This window comes from Aulostomus chinensis, chromosome 15, assembly GCF_037954235.1.
Source record: "Aulostomus chinensis isolate RoL2024-O1b breed Wild chromosome 15, RoL_Achi_v1.0, whole genome shotgun sequence".
NCBI classification, from domain to species: Eukaryota; Metazoa; Chordata; class Actinopteri; order Syngnathiformes; family Aulostomidae; genus Aulostomus; species Aulostomus chinensis.
In genome coordinates, this window is record NC_141334.1 from 9,409,709 (window position 1) to 9,430,220 (window position 20,512).

Below are 20,512 nucleotides of genomic sequence, written 5' to 3' on the forward strand. Positions count from 1 at the left end.
AACTATGGTTCAGAGTAATAACTTACATGATGTGACTTTTTTTTAACAGATGTTAGTTTTATTCGGACATTGTCATGCTTGATATCCATACACAACGGCGAGACGTCATCTGCTCATACTGCTTTGATTGGTCGTCGCGCGCCAGTCTCGGGTCACGTGATATTGCCGGATGTAGCGGTGACCGAGCGTCCTCGAGTGAACAGTGCGGCATCAGCAGCGACAACCCACCCTTTGTTCAGTATTACTCGCCTTTTAAAATATATATTCCTCCTCATGAATTTACAAACGTTCCACTGTCTCTTCACCTGTTCTCTGAATATGCTCACCGCTTAGATCCGCTGTCTGTGTCGCCGGTTAACGAATATTAGCATCTCCTCGCTCCCCCGGACATTTCCGCCCCGGCGCCGTTATGAGCGGCCCTCTGCAACCTCTGCTCGCTCTCCTGCTGTCAGTGTGGTCGGCCACCGGAGACCCAACGGGATCTGCTCATGTTGACGGAGCTCCGCCTTCTAAAATAGGTGTGTGGAAACAACTTTGGGTCATGCTAATGTTAGCCTGCACTCAGAGAATAAATTATCTTTTTTCTTTTCTTGTCTTTTTGAGTTAATAAGCTATCTTGTTTGCATCTAGTTCTGGTGAGCTGACACGTTATTTGAGCTATTTATCCATCCTCAGGAGCATCGTCGCTAATAAACTAGCGTACACGCTAATGGGAAAAGAGGAAGCAGAAGTTGCATTACTTGACATATTTTGTGAATGTAGGGGGAAATCGCTGTTGTAATCCTGGTATAAAACCATATTTTGAATGTGTATATAATCATGTTGTCACTAAGACCTCCTACACACAGGCATGAAATGAGTCGAGATTTTATCAGGACAATAATTTTTACAGGAATAAGCCAACAGTAATTTTACTGAAGGTAAATTCTTTGCAGCACCTTTAGACTTTAATAATTTAGTTTCAAATTCCTTGCCTAATAAAGGATATTTCAAAAAGATTTAATATTGATCAAGGTGCTTAAAGAATGTGTGTGTGTGGGGGGGGGGGGGTGTTGCCAGGAATGTTTCAATTGTTGGTCATAGCTCTCAAACACACACACACACGCACACACACAAGACAGTGCCCACATAAATGAATAACCGTCTTTTTTTTTTGTCTGTCATTAACATGTGGGAGCAACAGTTACGAGAGAGGATTTAATGAAGATCCTACTCAACCTTGCATTGGTGAACTTGGCTTGAAGGTGGAAATTCCTTCCTCAGTCATTTAGACCAGACGAGCTGGTATTGTGATGACAGCACAACCTGTGCAAAAGAGGCAAAATGATAAGCAAGAATGCTAAACATTTAACACTCAGATGTGATTCTTTCTTTATGTTTCGAGGGAGTTTTTTCTGTAGTTAAATCTTGATAAAATACAGAACTGCATGTCAGTGATGACCGTCTCAATCCTCCCCTGTGATTCCAGCGGTGGTCGGGGCGGGGATAGGCGGCAGCGCCACTGCACATTTCCTGCGCCAGCACTTCGGCCCTGAGGTCCACATTGACGTATATGAGAAGGGTGAGGTTGGAGGTCGCCTCGCCACGGTAACAGTCAACCATCATGACTATGAGTCTGGAGGCTCCATCATTCACTCCCTCAACCTCCATATGCAGGAGTTTGTTAAACAGTTGGGTGAGTTTACATACACACACACACAACTTGTGTTTACATTGTGTGGCTGTATGTGCTGTTGATGAATATAAAAATGTGGATGTCTTGTGCTGGCTCCTCAAGGTTTGAAGTATCGCCGCAGCGTGGCCGGAAAGACGGCTGTGTTCAACAATGAGGAAGTGATTCTGGAGGAGACGGACTGGTATCTGCTGGACTTGTTCCGGCTGTGGTGGCGCTATGGCATAAGCTTCATACGCCTGCAGATGTGGGTGGAGGAAATCATGGAGAAATTCATGAGGTAAGCCAGAAATATGTGTGTTTTGAAGGAAGTTTCCTGGCTTGGTATGCTGGGCTTTAATTGTAGCTACAATGCAGCTAAGACCTGATTTATTACATGACCTGTGTGTGTGGGTTTGTTGAGGGGCCAAGCTTTCGTTAGAATGTCCCCAACACTTGAAAATAAAGTGTTACCCGTGTATTCAGGCCTGCAAAAGGCATTTACAGTGTACCCCACCTTCGCCACTGTAGTTCTCTCTATATTGCACAGCGAATTAAATACTTAAAAACAATCAATTCATGTGTGGAATGAGTGTTTCAGTAAATGGATAAATGGGCCTTTGCTGAGCTTTTTAGGTTTTCCAAAATGATTGACATCTGCTGCTGTAATCACTGCGAAACCTCAACAGAATGTTTGAATTCCCGAGCATAAGTCCTGGGAAAGTACTGCGCTTATGCGGGAAGTTTCAAATACTGCTGTAATAAAATATCAGCACGCTTAATCCTCCAACAGCAAAATAAAATACAGAATGACAACAGAGTTAATGCTGCATTTCCAGCTAATCCTGCTGTGAACGTCAGCTGGTGCAACCATTCTCAAATATCAGTTGTGTTGTCTTGACTCAGTTCCTCAGAAACCAGCCTCTTCACGCCGTTACTGCTCTTGGTTTTATGAGTTTTCCCAGTATCACTTTCTTTGCTTCTCTGTACCTCGGTGACATTGATAGGTTGAAATAGATTCTTGATCCCACAAAAGGGACACTGACACATTACAGAGTGACGCATCGAACATGTAAAAATAAAATAAGTTATAAAGGACCAGCGTATAGAATATGTGTACTCAAAAGCTATAGAAAAAGTATAGACAATTAGATGCATCCAGTACCAGAGCATTTTCCCTTGAATTTTACTATTACTGCTGCTTTGAGTGTAAAGTTTTCTTGCCATCCTTTATAATATAATATTGCACATATATGACCTGATGTGTGTGTGTGTGTATTGTAGGATCTATAAGTACCAGGCCCACGGCTATGCCTTCAGTTCAGTGGAGGAGCTGCTGGACTCTCTGGGTGGAAGTGGCTTCATCAACATGACCCGGAGGCCACTCTCCGATTCGCTGCTTGAGCTGGGCGTGTCCCAGCGTTTCATCGACGAGGTCATCGCACCCATCATGAGAGTCAACTACGGGCAAAACGTCAGCATCCCTGCCTTCGTAGGTCAGATGAGAGTGAAGAAATGGAAGGGTGGAATAAGGAAGGGGGAGGAGGGGAAGTGGTGTTCGAGCAGTGTAGAAGCCAACACTAGCGTCCTTGCAGATGCTGGGTCAGGAGAGAGGAAGAGGAAGGAAAAGAAAAGTGATATGGGAGATGAGGAAGGGAGGAGGTAAGAGTCGAGAATAGAAGATAGGAAAGCAAGGTGAGACGACAGAGAGGCCTGTGGGAGCCAGAGAACAGGAAAGTGTGTGGGCAGCTGATAATTGGTTCATAGCACTTGGCACTGTCTGTTGCTAGTGTGTGTGTGTGTGTGTGTGTGTGTGTGTGTGTGTGTGTGTGTGTGTGTGTGTGTGTGTGTGTGTGTGTGTGTGTGTGTGTGTGTGTGTGTGTGTGTGTGTGCGTGCGTGCGTGCGTGCGTGCGTGCGTGTGCATTTGTGTGTGTTCTTTCAGGCGCTGTGTCTTTAGCTGGTGCCCAGAACAACCTGTGGGCGGTGGAAGGAGGCAACAAGCTGGTGTGTTCTGGCCTTCTGAAGATAGCCAACGCCAACCTGCTGCAAGCACAAGTCTCCTCCATCTCCCCGGTCTACTCTGGTACTCCACCCTGATGTTGCCTTCATGGCAACATAAGGACTTGCTTTTTCATGTTAATTCGGTTTTACAATTCAAAATTTTTTTAAAAAAAATTTTCTGCTTAACTTTCCTACTTTCCTTGTTGACAACAATGATTCAGTTCAATTGGGCCCGCCCTAAGCAGAACATGAGCAATTTCCACTTCATGAACTAAATACCCTCTTATCACCTGGTTTACTGCCAGCTGTTCCTGATAGTTTACAGACGTGGGGGCTGTGGATATTTGCCAGTACGTAGGTGAAGTGTAGCACCACTGGATCAAGAGTTAACTATCTACTTCTGCTTTTTTTTCCACTATGCAAAGATCCTCTTCCATTGAAAATCTTGAAGTTGTTCCATCCCATGTTGGGAGAGAAGTTTTGAAAGTGTTTATTATTCTTCTTTCGACGTCCACCCATAGATACCCTGTGAGCCAGTAGAGGTGGATTTGTACCGACTTACTGACCCTGATCAGGTGTTTTTGCTCAGCAGGTGAGGTTCTCCAGTACCAGCTGAGCTTCATCAAAGCAGCAGGGACAGGATCTGATCTGTATGACATCGTCGTGCTCGCGACGCCGCTCCAGGCCAGTGTCAGGTCTGGAGTCACTTTCCAAGGTTTCACACCTCCCTTTGACCAGCTCAGCGGCAACTATCACAGCACTGTTGCCACCATTGTCCACGGCTACCTCAACACCTCTTTCTTTGGCTTCCCGGACCCCCGTCTGTTCCCCTTCGCTAGCATCTTGACAACTGAGACGCCTGATCTGTTCTTCAACAGCGTGGCGAGTGTTTGTCCCGTCAACATCTCGGTGGGCTTCCGGCGGAAGCAGCCTCAAGAGGCTGGGGTCTACAAAGTGTTTTCACCACAGCCGCTGAGCAAGGCTCAGCTCAAAACACTCTTCAGGTTAGCAATTCCTCCCTGCGCTCCTTTATCATGATATTAATCAGGGCTGTAACTAACTTATCGCCACAGCCAGTTGATGTGCTGAATATTTCCACAGTTAGTCGTTTGGTCTGTAAATGGAATGCTGCAGTTGCTTAATTTGTCAAAACCCAAAGACACTCAGTTTTGTCTAATTTAAGATCTAAAAGAAATACTACGTTGCGGTTCTATGCTTCATGAAGTCAGCCTGTGACCTTGATCTTTTACCACTCAATTTTTAGTTCATTCTCAAGTTTCAGTGTGTGACAAATTCAAGGAAGTACCTGGTATTGTTCTAAAGAAAATGGGAAGGGCAACTCTAAAATGTCTCTGGCCCATTACTGTCGCTAATGCGGAGGTATTAAAAAAAAGAAGTATTTATGCTTTAAAATAAAGTAATTATTAGTAGTTTTGTTTAAATAATGACAATGATTTAGTAGTCACTTTATGTTATTGCAAAGTTATTTTCCTCAATACATTGCCTGTCGACACATCAAGTTTAGATTATCCTCCAGTGTGTGTGTGTGTGTGGGGGGGGGGGTTGTCACTGTTGCCTCGTAAGCAGTTGTTAAAAAGCTGATGTCCACAAAGCCAATCACATCTGATGGCATCGCTGCACCACAACTCTGCTACAATAGGAATGTTCCCTCATTAATGTCCCTCTCGACTGTAGGTCGTACTACTCGGTGCAGGTGACGGAGTGGCAGGCCTACCCCTGCTACAGCAGCAGTCAGGGTCTACCCCCTGTGGAGCTTCACTCCAATCTCTACTACCTCAATGGCATAGAGTGGGCCGGCAGTGCCATGGAGATGAGCTCAGTGGCCGCTAAGAACATCGCCCTGCTGGCGTACCACCGCTGGAACCGACAGACGGACATGGTGGACCAGAAAGACCTGATGCACAGGATCAAGACCGAACTATGACCCGATCAACTGAAAAATCTCCAAATAAGCTCGAGCAAAGTTTTTTTCTGTGTTCATTTGTTCGAGTTGGGACGCAGAAAAACAAGTGTGGGTGATCGCAGTTAAGGCTGCATCACAAAATAATATTGCACATTCATATTTTTAACTGCATATTAAGTATTTATCCTGCTGAAGTCTTGAGCCAGAAAATAGCCCAAATTTTCATACTAACCTGAAAGAACAAACAAATACGGAACAAACAAGACTAGACAAACTTTAATAGCTGCACTAAAGACAGTTATGTATTATTCAAAGCCCAGTTAAGATTGCAGATGGTTGCTATACTTTTAGGGAGTGAGTGCAGATGCTACTTGATGGTTCCATCCAAATATTCAGCTGCCAGTAGACTTTTTGTTTTGCCAAGAAATAAGGAAACCAAGAGGTCATGGAAAACGTCCGTTAATATTCATCTGAGTATAAAGTGGATGAGCTGTTGAGCGGCCAGGGGTGTGCTGGTCTACCATCACCGACAGCAGCTGGGACAGTGACATGCCTATAATGAAGGAAAGCTATCACAACCAAGTCAAAAACCGTAGTGACGTTCAAGGATTCCAAATTTCACAGAAAAAAATTTGACACTTTGAAATGTTCAACTCAAGCGGCTCATAAACCAGCTGCAGCGTCGCTATCACTGGCAATAAATCTCTCTCTGCTGTTAGCGTCGGCTTCAACGAGAAGATCTCATTAAAGCAATCTAAGTAGGATTTTCGTAAATTAATAAAATCATTATTCGATGACTCGTGGTAGTGGCCCCTGGTGAGATGCTCTATTACCCTTTTCATCAGACCATTTCATTATCTCCGCTTCCTGTGGCTTTTGTTGCATAATCAGCGGAAAGATTTTTTTTTCAGGGAATGGAGCCAACAAGCTTCCACACTGGACTGAATAAAAGCAGAGGATAGATCGGCTGAGCTTCTGGTGGTAATGATGACGTCTTTTCCTCTTCTCTCGAGCCCTAAAACCTTGTTTAGATCCTGTTCCTTTTAAAGCACTGTATTCATGGGTAAACATATGAGGACAAAGTTGGACAGGTTTATCAAGAAACAGCGAAAATGAAAGACTGTGTTTATACAAGAAGAAAATATTAACTTTTGACAGAGGAAATGCTTTCTAATATTGTATTTGGACCAGGGCACATTTTTGGATCTGGGAAAAAGCTGAACTGAAATTCTTGTGATTCCAAATGCTCCAGTTGCTTAATAGTAACATCGTGTGGAGTGATGAGAAAACGCAAACTGTTTTTATCTGATGACCCCATAACGGTGTCAGAAGTGGTGGCAGTTGAGCTGTAATGATGCATGTTTGGATTTTTAAATTCAGTATTTTCTCTCATCATCTGGTTTCAGTTGTTTCTCTGTAAAACTCTGACTTTATGCTTATGAATCGCTGGACTGACGAAACACCTCAAGATTTACTTACTAGATTTCTGGACTGTATAATGTGCATCTTCATCACCAGATGGGAGTCTCCTCTGTTGTCATGGAGATAAACCTGCTGACCATCCCACACTGTAGCATCTGTTGGATTAAAGTGATACTTCATCTAAAAAAAAAAGACAATTGGCCTATCTGTTATACACTTTTAGATGTTTTTTTTTATTCATAGTTTTTTTTGTTTTTTTTTTACATATGCATGACTTCTTGGTGAATCCATTCAGAAAACACTTGTCACATACGTGTTAACAAGTAAAACTACACAAAAAGTCTGTTTGCAAACTGTCAAACACACAATCCAAGTTTCTTTATCCAGTCAACTGCTCAATACTTAAAAATACATCGCTGAAGTCCCGGGCCAACTAGGATGAGGGATTTCAACTGTGTATGTGTTGAAGAATGTAAACCAGAACAGTGTTATGTTTTGGGTTTTTTTTTTAATCTCAAATCAAGGTGAAGGGTCACAAATACAGCTGGATAAAGAAACTTGGACTATACTGGACAATGCATTTCAGAGTTTTGAAACTTCAAAAAAAAAATTGTTTTGCCATTAACTCCGAAAGTATGAGGCTCGCGTTTTCTGAAGGTCCACAGAGAAGTCGTGCAGGGGACAAAAATCTTTATGAATTAAAGACGTCTAACGGTAGTTAATCGATAAAAGATGATCATTTTTATAAATTAAAGAAAACTTTCCCTGTTTAGTTGAAATAGCACACTTTACCTCCCTGGATTTTTAGGTAAACTAATGCAGTACATTGTGTTGTTTGAAACTTCTTCAGGTTTCTGAGGAGGATTATCTTGAGAACTACAAATGTTCCAGAACGTGCTTTTCTTACTTTAATTGTACTAGGAAAGCTGATTATTATTATTATTATACTTGGATGGTTTGACAACAATACTTTAATGATGTTACTGACTCTCAAAGTGTGAAAGGCAATTCTTGATGAAACACCGTAGTTTGACAAAACATAATTAAGTTTTCTCTTTTAAACTTTTGGACTTGATTTGACAGCTGCGCTGTAGTGGGAGACGGGACGAGTGCCCCCAAGATGTTCAACTCTAAAAGCAAAGGTTCACTGACCTGTCAGCTGCATCTCACAGACAGTCCAGACTCCCTCCGCCGATAAAAATCATGAAATGGAATAATCGGCTGTGGCAAGACTTAGTAAGGTGACTGATTATCTGATGAAGCTGTTGATTTCCTGGTACGACTGTTGCTCCAAGTACAGCGCATAACCTACGAGTATCATCTGCTAGTTACAGCCATTATAATGAATGGTGTGTATTCTTTTGACTGTTGATAGAATAAAAGATTGACTTGTTTGCCTTGATTTTTTTACAGTTTTTTTTTTTTTTCTTAAACGTTCCACCTCTGATGTTCCCCGGGCATTTGGATTTCATTTCCTGTCCATTAATAATTGCACAATGGAAAAATTACTTTTTGAAGAATCTACCTCTGAGCGCTGAAAATAATTCACATTTTCTTGCTTGACCTCATTTTGCAGTAGGATTCAGTGACTTGAAGTTTAAATTTCTTTTTCTTTTTTTGGGGGGGGAATAGGCAGAAAGCAAAGCGTTAACTTAATAGAATCATATGTCCGTTTAATGAAATGAAACTGTAGTTGAGGTTTTCTTGCCTACAATTATGAGATTGGCGAATAATTATTCATTTTAGTGATCAAAGACAAACTTCCACAAGTCACTGTGACTAATAAGGTCACACACTTTGATGTAAAGAGTCCCGGCATTGTAGTTATCAGGATTAACTCCGTTTCTGTGAGTATTGGCCCAGGCCCACTAAATGAGACTTTTTAAATTTGCTGTATTTTGACAGTTTTCAAACTCAAAGTAGTCTTTAATATAACTATGTTACAACAAAGTCTCCTGTCTCTTACAATGTAAAAAATTGACTTAATAGCAGTAGCAGCCTTTGAGTGATAAGCCACAGATTGAGCAGTGTCTCCACGCTGAATCCTGTTCTCACTCAGTAGAAACTCGGCAGTTAACAAATCTTCTTTTTTCACACTCTGTAGTCACTATTAAATAGCCGTTACCACTAGCAGGAGAGGCTACATAGTGCTGACAGCCAACCAGGGTCTTGGACTAAAATTTACCTCTGAGTTTGCTAGCCTATGCAACCACATCAGAAAAGGAAGACTGAGCGCCCTGTTGGAAAGGGGATCTGTTGTACCTCATCAACAAGACTGTAGGTACACCACTGGTGAAGAGGCAGACCAGCATATTGGCTGATTTATATTTAATAAATCAGTTTGCCTTTGCTGTAGTCTTTGTGTGCCTAATCTGTGCTCTTATTAGCATTCTTACCAGTGCCCTGGCTGTGCTGTGCTGTTCACCGATGAATCTCTAGTTGGCAGCAGAGATTCTATGCTGCTGTGTTGGATTTTTTAAATTTTTTTTTGTATTTCTTCAGCAGCATGTTGCCAGTGCCACCATGGACACCCCCATGTGTCTGCCCCGGGGCCTACCTCTCTCAAGACCCAAATCTCAGGTGGCTGATTGTGATCAGGGGAAACAGGCAGCAGGGGAGAGGGAGTTCGTTAGTGACGGGTGTTTCAAGGTGGGTGCCAAGGCAGAGCCTAACGTGAAGGGTAAATCAATAGCAAGCCTTTTAGAGGGCGAAGCACATACATCTGCTGTAATAATGATGGCACTGTTGTATTTCAAACTCATGATGCTTTGGATTTCAACAGATTCCCTGAGTTTAATTTCTCTAGAAGCTGAAAAATTCCTGAGTGCTCAAACTCACCTACACACACACACACACACACACACACACACGCTCACTCACACTCACACACAGTCCGTATTTCATTCTCTTCTCTCTGATCCTCTCCCATCCTTGCCAATCTGGCAGAGCTCTCTCTGCAGGCCGTTTGATATGTGTGTGATCCGTTTAGTCAGAGACTGTTTGATCATTGCAGTGGAAGCCTGTGGGGCTGCTGTGTTCCCACTGCCACCAGCACAAGACATTACCCTCCACAGACAGACAGGAGGATGTACGTGTTTCCTCCACTTTTGATTTTAGAGAAAGATTTGGGATTTTAATTGATGGCTGCATGACGGAGGTCACAGGTTATTTTGGAAGTCCCCTGTGTATAGTGATCTTAATTTCTTTCACTGACATTATTGTGGCTGTTTACCCTGCAAAAGTGCAGCTTTAGCCCCCAAGAAGTGCTCATGCTCATGTATTTCTAGTGTCATACTGAACCTGAATGATGTTTCAGCATTGTATGAGACCATTGTTGTTCAAATGATTTCAGATTACTATTTGTAAGAATAACGTGCTGGTTTAGTGTGTTTATTTATGTATTTTGTTATCACACTGTACTCATGTTTAACATTTGGTATTAATCATGATTGGAGCCACATGTTTTCTTTCCAGTGAGAGAGGGGTTGGAGCTGCCTGGAACTCTCCTCAAAAAAACCTGAGGGAGCACGTCATTGGTGACGCGATGTACAAGCAGCCAAAGCAGCAAAACCACCGACAGGTGCTGTATTGAGTATAATAACATAACCCTGAACTAAACACAACCCCCCCGAACACACACACACACACACACGCACGCACGCACGCGCAGAGACACACACACACAGTCACACACACATACATCTCAATTCATCTAATTGGAATGGGCAGAATATTAGATACACCTATCAGTAAAAACATAGTAAAATTTAAAGCACTACAAACTCTAACATTCAAAATAACCATTCAAATAAATTAACTCCTCCCAAAAACAGAAAATAAAAACTGAAAGTTATAATCCTCATGGGGGGATTTTTTGCTGTTATTGTGGTTTTAATGCTTTGGCTGATCAGTGTATATAAAAATTAAACACAGAAAATGCAGGCAACAGAATTTTGTTTTTGAATTCATGGGAAAGAAAAGTTAGATCAGTTTTATTAAAACACCATCTGTCCATAAACCATGATATATTCAATATCTGTTGTCAAGATGTGGATGCCATGGTGCTTGCAATGTTGTTGCATTGGGCTTCTGGGTTTTTTTTTAGTTTTTTTTCTTGTTTTATTATTTTTTTTTGTTAAAAAACAATAAAATACAAGTGTTAAAATGAGAAAATCGTTTTGTAGTTTAGGCTGAATGAGTGTGGGAGGCGTGGGTTGTTGTTTGATCACAATATTACTATTAAAAAGGCAGTGATGACATAAAGTGCTGCAAGATTACATAGATATTAGTGATAGTGAAATATTGAATCAACCAGCCCCGAGCTCTCCTCCTATTGGCCCCGAGGCTTACCACGTGGCCAAGCAGTCACGCGCTTTCCAGGAACCCGTCAGGAAGAAGAAAAACAAAACAAACCCGAGAGAGCTGTAACAGCGTGTGGACTCCATTGAAACGGGGGCCTATCTCCGACACGGGAACCTACACGAGGTCCAACACGAAGCGAGACGTATGCATGGACGTCCTAAAAGTGAGTGTGATTGTTATTGGTTGGTTTGGAGGAACTTTACCTAGCAGTGAGTCGGTTGTTTCACCGTGGCGGAGGATTAGCTCCGAAGCTAACGGCAGCTTGGTTGTTGTTGTGTGTCGGGCTTCAGCTGGGATGAGGAAGGGGGCGGACGGACGGAGGCCATACTGACTGTCAGCTACGGCTGAAAGGGAAGCAAGACTCTCCAGTTCCGCACTAAAAGACACATTTAGAGGCGAGTAAACACGATTAGCTTGTTGCTTGTCGTGTGTTTTAGCTTATTGCTGGAAGAGTTTGCGTGCAGTTCTAGCTATGGCTTCAGGGTGAGCGGGTATACATTTCGGTCACTGTCAAATGTCAGTCAGCTAAACCGGTTAAAAATAACACTCCAATCGTTTTCTTAATCGTATCCACGTAATATTAATTCCTCTTCACATGAGGAGTGTCTTGTTACGGGCTGGTTATGAACTGGATTTATGTAAGAGGATAGGTTTGTTACTTTTAAACTACCCAAACCAAGCTCTGCGTTATTTCAACAGAACCACAATAAATATTCCTGGTGTAATTGTTCGTCCTAACTGAACACATCGCTGTATATGGGCCAGTGAAACGCTCCCTCGGACTTCTTGCAGCAGCCGGAGCTCTCAGCAGGTACACGCCCCCCAACACCAAACACTCCTGCTCAAACCTCGACACAGCCTCGCTCTGTGTTTATGTTAGAAAGTCAATAACACACCCGATATCCACTGAGAAGATCGTCTGAGTTGTGTTGTCACTCGATTTTGGATTACTTTAGGTTTTTCATGAACAACCTGCTGTTTATCCGCCGATTTGCGTAGATTAACTCTGGTGTTTCGTGGACGCTATAAATGCTAACAAATGTCACGGCGAGTCGTGTAAGCCTCTCCTGCCTCCACGTTTTGCGGATGAGTGTCAGATTTTACTCTATCTATCTTTTAAATAAATCTATCTAGGCCACGGATATGTAGGCCTTCAACTTGTTTATCTTCTGCCTCAACCTAGATTGAAACGGGATGTTTATTATGAAGCAGTAGCAGAGATTGACAGTTTTGGCGGCCATATATAAAAGCCTGGAGGCGGGACGTTGTTTGCTTTTGGCCAATAGGAAAGAGGGATTACGTGGGTGTTGGTCCTTTGGGTTAGATTGAGGTTTGTTTTGCCTTGCTGAGGATCTGTGATGAGTGCAGGGTCTGAGAACAATGAAGACATTTATGAATTTACAGTCTCCTGTAATTTTGATTTGTTAACAGAGTACTTTAGTAGACATGCAGGGATATGATATGAAGTGCTTTTTTAGTAGATCAGGATATAATCATGTAATATTGCCAATAACCTTTGTGGGGACTCTTTGTGTCTTTTGTTTGCAGTGTAATGGTGGGCTTTCATTAGCAGTTGCAGCATCCCTGCTTGAGTTGCAGATTGATCATTATTTTGTACATTTAACAAATAAAGTCACCATGCATCAAATTTAAGACATTTTTCACATCTTTTACCCCACTTATAGTAATAAAAAAAAAATCAAAATTATTTGGAATTATGCATGCTTATAGCAGCGGTTGAACTGTGGGAACCAGATTATATCAAATCCCTAACAATAGTGGAGAAGACACATAGAGCAAACCCTGAATTAGGCCTGGGCGATACAGTTGAAAAATACATCACAATAAAGTGTTTTTATTTCAGTTTAAATCTTAAAGAATAGATTTTTAAAAAAAATGTCCTTCCCTTTCATTTTTAACATCCTGTTATAATAAAAGTTAGAGATGGAATCCAATCACTTTATTTACCAAACAGACGAGGCTGTTTGTGTGCTATTCATAATGCACTCTATTATCATATGGGCCTTCCTATGAGATAGAGAGAGAGCATGCAGCGGGTTTGTTTGTGCAACCTAATTTTTGTTTTTCAGAGTATGCTGTCATGGTGGTTTGAATTTGAATTAGAGGTTAGCAGTGTGACCAAAATCCCCTCTCACAGTATATGTAATTATATCTAATGTAAACAGTATATATATCACAAAACAGGAATTTTTCTTACATGAATTCACTTAAGAGATGGTTCACAATAACGCTACTGTAACTTCATCACGTTACTCACATTCTAACTTAATTCTCTTTGTAGCTTCTTTCCAAGCAAAGACAACAGCAAAAGAACATGATGTTCTCTGTTGTCTTGGGATAAGTAGGATGCTTCTTTCCACTTTGCATTTACAATTTCAATCTCCTCCATGTCTGCTCAAAACATCCTGACCTTATGAGGTAGCTGAATTGACAAGATCACGTCAGAATGCAGCTCTGATTTGATAGATTGTGCCACAGTAGAAAAATTATTGCAAAACTTTGTATTAAAGAGCTTTCTTATTGCTATTGATTGCGATGGCTCCATCACACAGTCCTACACTGAATCATACCGAATAACATAATCAAGAACAAGAGATGTTTGTCTCTTTTCTCTTATGCATGACAGGCTCTTTCATATTTTGTTCTCTCTACCTATCGATGTTCATTTGCTATTTATGTGAATGTTTCTAATATGAATCCCACTAGCCGTGCTGGCGTCATAGAAGATGAATCAGATAAATTGACCTTTTTCACAGAAGACATTTTGACCTGTGAAAGCAGAAAAAGCACAGGTGGTGCTAATGATATTAGCACTGCCTTTGTTCAGTAAATAAGGCAATGCTGCAAGTCATTATGTTATTTTTCACACATTTATTTGGCAAGTTGAAATCTTTGTCGTGTGAATATATAAAAAAAACAAAACAAAATAAAAACTATACCCCAGTGTGGCTTGCAGCCCAGTTTGGACGTCAATGACAGCACAGCATGTTGTTATTTAGATGAATTAGATAATGACACCTGGAATGAAGGCTGCAGCAGTGAGTGATTATCTGTCCATTGTGGTTTTACATTTAATGGTTATTTATCAAAAACAAATCAAAGAGGTACTGAAGGCTTTGTGTTTTAGAATGCATTTGATTTAGGGTAATTAGTGAAGCACAAATATCTACAAATAATCCAGCAAAGTAGTAAACTCACCACATTTTGTTTGGCTTGTTTTAAGCCACATACCCACAGCAGATTTGCTCCCTGAAGAGTTGTATAGTGAGTATTGCAGTGGACAGAGCAAAATGTTCTCACTTGTGGTGAACTTGGTGACTTGTGTACTTAGAGCTGTCCACTTGTGATGGGATCACTCAGGATGCATCCTAATGCCATGTCTGAACTGAACAGGGCCTCCGTGAGCTCCCACCAGAGCCACTAGCGGCTTGCTGAGGGATGCAAGTTATCCCTTTTCTCAATCATTTCTGTTTTGTTATTGCTGTGAACATTGTCGTGATATATTCAAATATTTCTAATATTATGTATTGTTCAGCATTGTATAAGCAGAGTGACATTTCATATGATTATGAAGATAATGCCATCATAAACCATTATAGGACTCCACTGTCAGTCAATACATGATAATATGGATTTATAAGCTGTATTGCCTGCTGTCTGTTTATATCACCGAAAAATAAAATAACACATGACTGAATAATTAAAAGCCCAGACCTGAGCACCACATTGGCTGCTTGTCAATATCCGTATTCTTTTGAAACACTATGTGGGCACGCGCGCGCGCACACACACACACACACACACACACACACACACACACACACACACACACACACACACACACACACACACACACACACACACACACACTTTGGATTATTGACATGTCATGATTGAAGAGATTCTCTCACATGTTCTGTTTTAAGATCTCTGAAGGGATCAGGAACTGGCTGGTATCAGTAGGCAACTCATTCCAAATAAGGCACTGGTGATTGGCCTACTTGGATCACTTCCAGTGTTTTGAGGCAGAGAATGTGGGCTGTTTGCATGATAGTGGAATTATGATTTGAGTGCAGCACAGTCATAACTAAACTCCTCCTTGTAATAAGACCTGAACAGACAGAATTGGAAGGAAGCACTGAAGTTTGATGTAGAAAATGTCTTTTTTCCTTTTTTTATTGTTATTTTTAGATACGATTGCATGCAAAGATGGAAAGTTGTGATACAAGACAGATATAATGAGGCATATATCATTATTTTGAATACTAATTTATATGTATTATATTTATATGTATTTTCCAAATGACAGTTTTTAAGACAGAAATATCTTTAAATGTTCAGAGAAAGTTGCTGGAAAAAAAGAAACCAAATCTTTAGCTTTCTCTGGTGTAATCCATCAATCTTTGGAATTTCATAATCAATCTAAACTCGTAATTTTCACAGGGCAGTCAATTTTTTTTCTGTCACTTGGCTAATTGGTCTGTTGGCTTAGACCGCGTCCTGGCTGATGCTTGTTTCTAAAGCATAGAAACAAAGAGGACGCGGAGAGAGCTATTTTTGGAGTCCATTTTGAGATTATGGTAGCTTGCTGCATGTGTCAGGCTGACATTGACTCAGGAAACTCTTTATTTGTAGAGTGCATTGAGACTCACGTGTCAAATGGAATTTCCAGTGAATTCTATAAAGAACAAACACATACGTTTTGTGAGAAGAGATTTGATATGTCTGTGTTAGGTGCAGTGGTAGAGAATGGTGAGGCCACAGTTTAACATAATGGTATAATCTAAAGTCAATCAAATTACTGAGAGCGAGAATGTTATTTCCTGAGCTAAGTGGACAAAAGCTGGCCGTCCCTTTCAGACTCAAGTAAAACTGTTTATCCCCTTTGCTGTTCTGAGATGTCAGCATGATGCTGCAAAAATTCTGTACTGTTGAGCAATGTCCCTCTTCATCAGTTCATTTTACCTGTCGTGCTGTATGTTTAAGGTTTTTGTTTTGGCCTCTGTCTCGCCTTTGATAGGAAAACAGAAAGGTCTTATTCAGTACGCCTGGAGAAAATATGAAATCAGAACCCTGTACAAGAACCTGGACTTAAGTCCAAAGATCCTGTTGTGACCCTAAACCCTGTGAAATCCCAACCTATAAGGGCTAAAGGAGAAGTTCTAAGATCAACGATTGCTGAACTAAGTCTGACCAAGGCTTGAAAGAGAAATTCAGCTCAGGCCTTGTGGGGCTTGCCAGACTTGGTCATAAATATCCACCTCTGCATCACTGGCTGTGTCAGCTACTGAACACTGAGTTGAATTATATAAATTTCTGCTACTGGAAAATGTTCTGTGCAGCTTTAACTGCAAAGGTGAGGAGCGTTGTGACTCTGCACGTTTCCTTCAGTGATATAAAACAGAGCCTAGATTAATGCTGGTGTTGCGGTCTGACTATTTGTTTCTTCTTTCTCTTTCTGCTACAAGTGAAACAAGACACAGCTGCCCAGGAAGGAAACTTGCACTGAGATGTGATAATCATCTTCATTTGTATTTTAGAGCTGCCAAAACTACAAATATGTTGTGGAATGATAGTGTTTATTTGTTTTTGCATGCATAATTATACTTGCACGTTCTTTGGAATTTGTTGGTCTTGCATTTGTAATTGCAAGGCACACAATGTACATCTTTGTGATTTCTGCCACTTCCTGTTGCCTCATAAAGTGACTTTGCACGCTGGGGACCGATCTCAGGGGTGAGAAGTTCATTTGAGTCAGTCAGCACCCTCTGAGAGAGGAAGTGATGTCGTCCACTGACCTAAGAGGAGTGAGATTGTTTTATGTCTGTGAGCATGTCAGCTGTTCTCTGCGGGGGTCATGTGTCTGTGCAGATTTTCATTTATTTGCTATGCAAAAGCAGTGGAGGGACAAAGATTCAGCCTCAGCATTGCAGGCAGTAGGTGGTGCACGGAAGTGAAAGAGTGACAAATAAATTTGAAGAGGGGAATCCATGATCAAATTATGAAGCTGAGTCTTAGCGCGATGCTGCTTGACCCAGAGAAGATACAGTGTGACTGTTAGAAAAACCTGCGAGCAAGGCTACTTGTGATCGGTAGAGTTTCTGAACATATAATTTGGGCAACAGTTGGAATGCACACACTCAGTTGGCAGAGCTGGTGTGCGTCATGAGCTCTTTGCTAATGGACTGGTGTTGTTGGGGACTGGACAATAGGACAATGATGGCCATTGTGCACGTTAAATGCACACAGACAAATATGTACACACAAACTCATTACCAGACACTCTGTCTATGCAGCGAGAGTGCTATTAACAATACTCTGGTTTCTATTCGTATCATATCATCCTCGTGTAATTGCTGATACAGTCTTGTGTCTGGCAGGGAAAACCAGAAACCGTCCTGTTATGTCAAAACTGCTCACACCTTCAATGTTTTCATGAGAGGTGTTTCAGTAAACTCTCAGAGGCCTGTATCATGAAGTAGGTTCAACTGTAGGTCACCTGGTTTCACTGATCCATGAAGCTGGTAAACACGTGGCTTTATTAGCTCTGTGTTTGCTAAGCTAACTGTGAGCACGTTCCCACAATCGTCTGAAACACAAATGGAATAAATGATATAACATGAGATGAGAGAATGTGCACAAGTGTATAAGGATGCAGCTGTAAATCTTTGGATGTTTTTTTTTTTTTTGCCATGGCACAGGTGGTTTCCTATTATTGTCATGAGAGGAAAGGAATTTTACTGACTTATAAAATACTGTGCTGTTGCTCTTAATAAATTCTGATTTTATTGTTAACTCATGGTGGTGATCTGATTAGTTAGTTTACAGGATTGACCTCAACTTAAACTGCACTCAGGCATTGGTTGCTGTTATGAGGAAGCTTTATGATACTAGAATCCCAGAACTGAGCCTACAGACAGCAGGCTAACAGACTGCTTAGCTGCTTTCTCTGTGACGCCAGAACATTACAGCATATTTAGGTGTCAAGACTGTTATGTTAAAGTAGTCGTGAAGAAAATAAAGGGGAGGAAAATAAGAGATTATTAGCCTAGCATGGATCAGTGCCGTAATGCACTAGAGAGGGAGACAGAAGGCAACATAGAGGCAAACAGAGGCCTGCAGGCTACATGGAAGCATTTTTAGAAGCAGTAGGACAGTGTTTCTCATGATGCGTCCCTTTAAAGATACAGAGACAATTTATGAGACAAAGGTCTGCCTCGCTGTCGTCATAGTTGAGAGGGCCCAGTATATGGAGGATAGGGTCATGACCAGTTAACAACATCTGAAGTCCATCAGTGACCTAGAAACAGAAATTAGCTCATTAGACATGTAAAATAGCGAGGCTCCTGATGAGAGGGGAGGGGAATTGATCCCTGTTTTTGTAAGTATCGAATTCTAATATACTGGTTTATACAAGCACAACAAAAAATAAAAACCACAGAGAACGATTGATGGAAGAACATTTAGAGTAATGTCAATAAGGTGCATGATGAAAAGGATGTAAACTGCTGTTAAACTGTTAGTTTTTGCATCTTAACTCTGCAACTGTGACTCCTGTTCAACACTGAAACCAGATTGTCAATACCAATTTGATACCACTATAAAAACCCAATGTATGTACTTGGTGACAGACAATTAGTCCAGAAAGATTTATTTAAAAGGCTGATGTATTTTTATGACATACTGTCAGGGCAGTAACCTATTAGTTCAAACGACTTCACCAATACCTTTGTCTGAGACAGTGGGTATTGCTGTGCAGCCAACTGCTTTGCATACACTGCTTGCAAGTGTAATGTCTGAAAAGTTTGATGCTGTCATTTGCTCGATAGTTGATGTGGAGTAGGATTATTAATCCCTGATGATCTTCCTTGAGCTAGAACTGCAGAAGTCAAAGTAAATCGCTTAAATCCTAGTGTTTGTGGATTATTGAGCATACAGCTGGATAAAGAGGACCTGGGTGATTTTGGACGATGTATTTAAGAGTTTGTAAGACATTGCAGACAGTTTTTGTTGTTATAAGCTGGCCTTCATTATGGTCAAGATCAACATAAATGGTTCCATTTCTCTGAAATCTGGAGCCATCAGGAACTCATAAAGGGGGAAAACTGCGTGTGAGATTTCACCCAAAAGTGAATATTTGAAAGACAGTTTACAGTTTTGGTGTGAAATATCACTTTAATCAGAAGTGACAGAGACTGGTGATCAGTCTCAGATGTGAGCGGTCCTGCCCTGGTCATTTACAAGCGATGGGTTATGACATGCACCGAGTAACACAGATGCAGCAGCATTGCAGACCATACATGCTAGAATACAGTCAGTGTCTAGGTACTGTAGTAAGTTTGCAATGCTATTTCTCATCATTCTTTTAAGTGATACTTGGCCCAGTATGCATATTTTACTTCAGGTGCTCAGATAGGGATCTTGAGCTCAGATAGACATTTCATGAACAAACACTGAACTGGAAATGATACATTTTGTTTGTTTTTAGCTCAAATCAAGTGTTTGTTCCTTCATATTTCACTGTGACACAGTGCCGTCTGTTCTGCTTTGTTTGCAGACTTGTCAGTACATCACATCTCACTCTCAGTTTAGTGGTATTGTAAACAAACTGGTTACAACCTGTTGAGGACTTGTTTGTTTCCACCTCATCTGATCCTAATCTCTTATGGGCACTTTCTCTGTTTTCCTCTTTTTATCACAGACCTGAAGCATACTGAGAACCACACCAGATCACATCAGACAAGACCAAGTTCCGCCCAGTTACTGACCCCCCCACCCCCACCCATCCATCTCCCCATTCCCCCAGCACTGCTGGCTGCATCCACCCACATTCTGCCTTTGTGACTTATTGTGCTGATCAGACAACCCCACTCACACCACTGGGACTGGACAGGAGGCCCAGAGGTTCCCCCGCTGGAGCTCTAAGCTGTGCCTGGCAATGCCTCAGGTAAGACGGACCATGAAGGGAGAAAATATCATCATCCGCACACAAGAAAAGAGGAAAGTGTGGGGAAAAGATCAGATTCCAGCTGATGCCTATTTATGAAATCAGCTCTGAAAGTATGAAAAAACATGATATTTTTGAACCATCATAATGTGGGCTTTTACAGTGATTGTACTATCGTTTACT

The 20,512-nt window shown here is 41.4% G+C and overlaps 2 protein-coding genes across 9 annotated transcripts in view; both read left to right on the forward strand.

Moving 5' to 3' along the window:
* The first annotated feature begins 177 nt into the window (after positions 1-177).
* On the forward strand, positions 178-11,149 carry pcyox1l (prenylcysteine oxidase 1 like). Of its 6 annotated transcripts, none has more exons than XR_015119560.1 (9): positions 178-518; positions 1,469-1,675; positions 1,778-1,952; positions 2,936-3,147; positions 3,595-3,735; positions 4,243-4,657; positions 5,349-8,240; positions 9,502-9,648; positions 10,474-11,149. XR_015119560.1 is itself a non-coding variant. In XM_086227204.1 (8 exons), exons 1-8 carry the CDS (start codon positions 410-412, stop codon positions 5,596-5,598), a joined length of 1,326 nt encoding a protein of 441 aa, XP_086083330.1. In that variant the 5' UTR covers positions 178-409; the 3' UTR covers positions 5,599-9,391. The 6 variants fall into 6 exon arrangements, 4 of the variants coding, with proteins under 4 accessions (XP_086083330.1, XP_086083331.1, XP_086083327.1 ...); XR_015119559.1 differs by having other exon boundaries at positions 9,505-9,648; XM_086227204.1 differs by lacking the exons at positions 9,502-9,648; positions 10,474-11,149 and having other exon boundaries at positions 4,243-4,348; positions 4,532-4,657; positions 5,349-9,391.
* A 235-nt stretch (positions 11,150-11,384) lies between these two features.
* The window catches only part of crebrf (creb3 regulatory factor), a 31,006-nt gene continuing 21,878 nt past the window's right edge, over positions 11,385-20,512 (forward strand). The window contains exons 1-4 of one of the 3 annotated variants that reach the window (XM_086226105.1): positions 11,398-11,524; positions 11,652-11,756; positions 12,061-12,172; positions 20,084-20,329. In XM_086226105.1, coding sequence (XP_086082231.1) covers positions 20,321-20,329 — 9 coding nt within the window. In that variant the 5' untranslated portion in view covers positions 11,398-11,524; positions 11,652-11,756; positions 12,061-12,172; positions 20,084-20,320. Of the gene's footprint in view, positions 11,525-11,651; positions 11,757-12,060; positions 12,173-20,083; positions 20,330-20,512 lie in introns of all 3 variants that reach the window. The other 2 variants (XM_086226106.1, XM_086226104.1) reach the window with 2 other exon arrangements.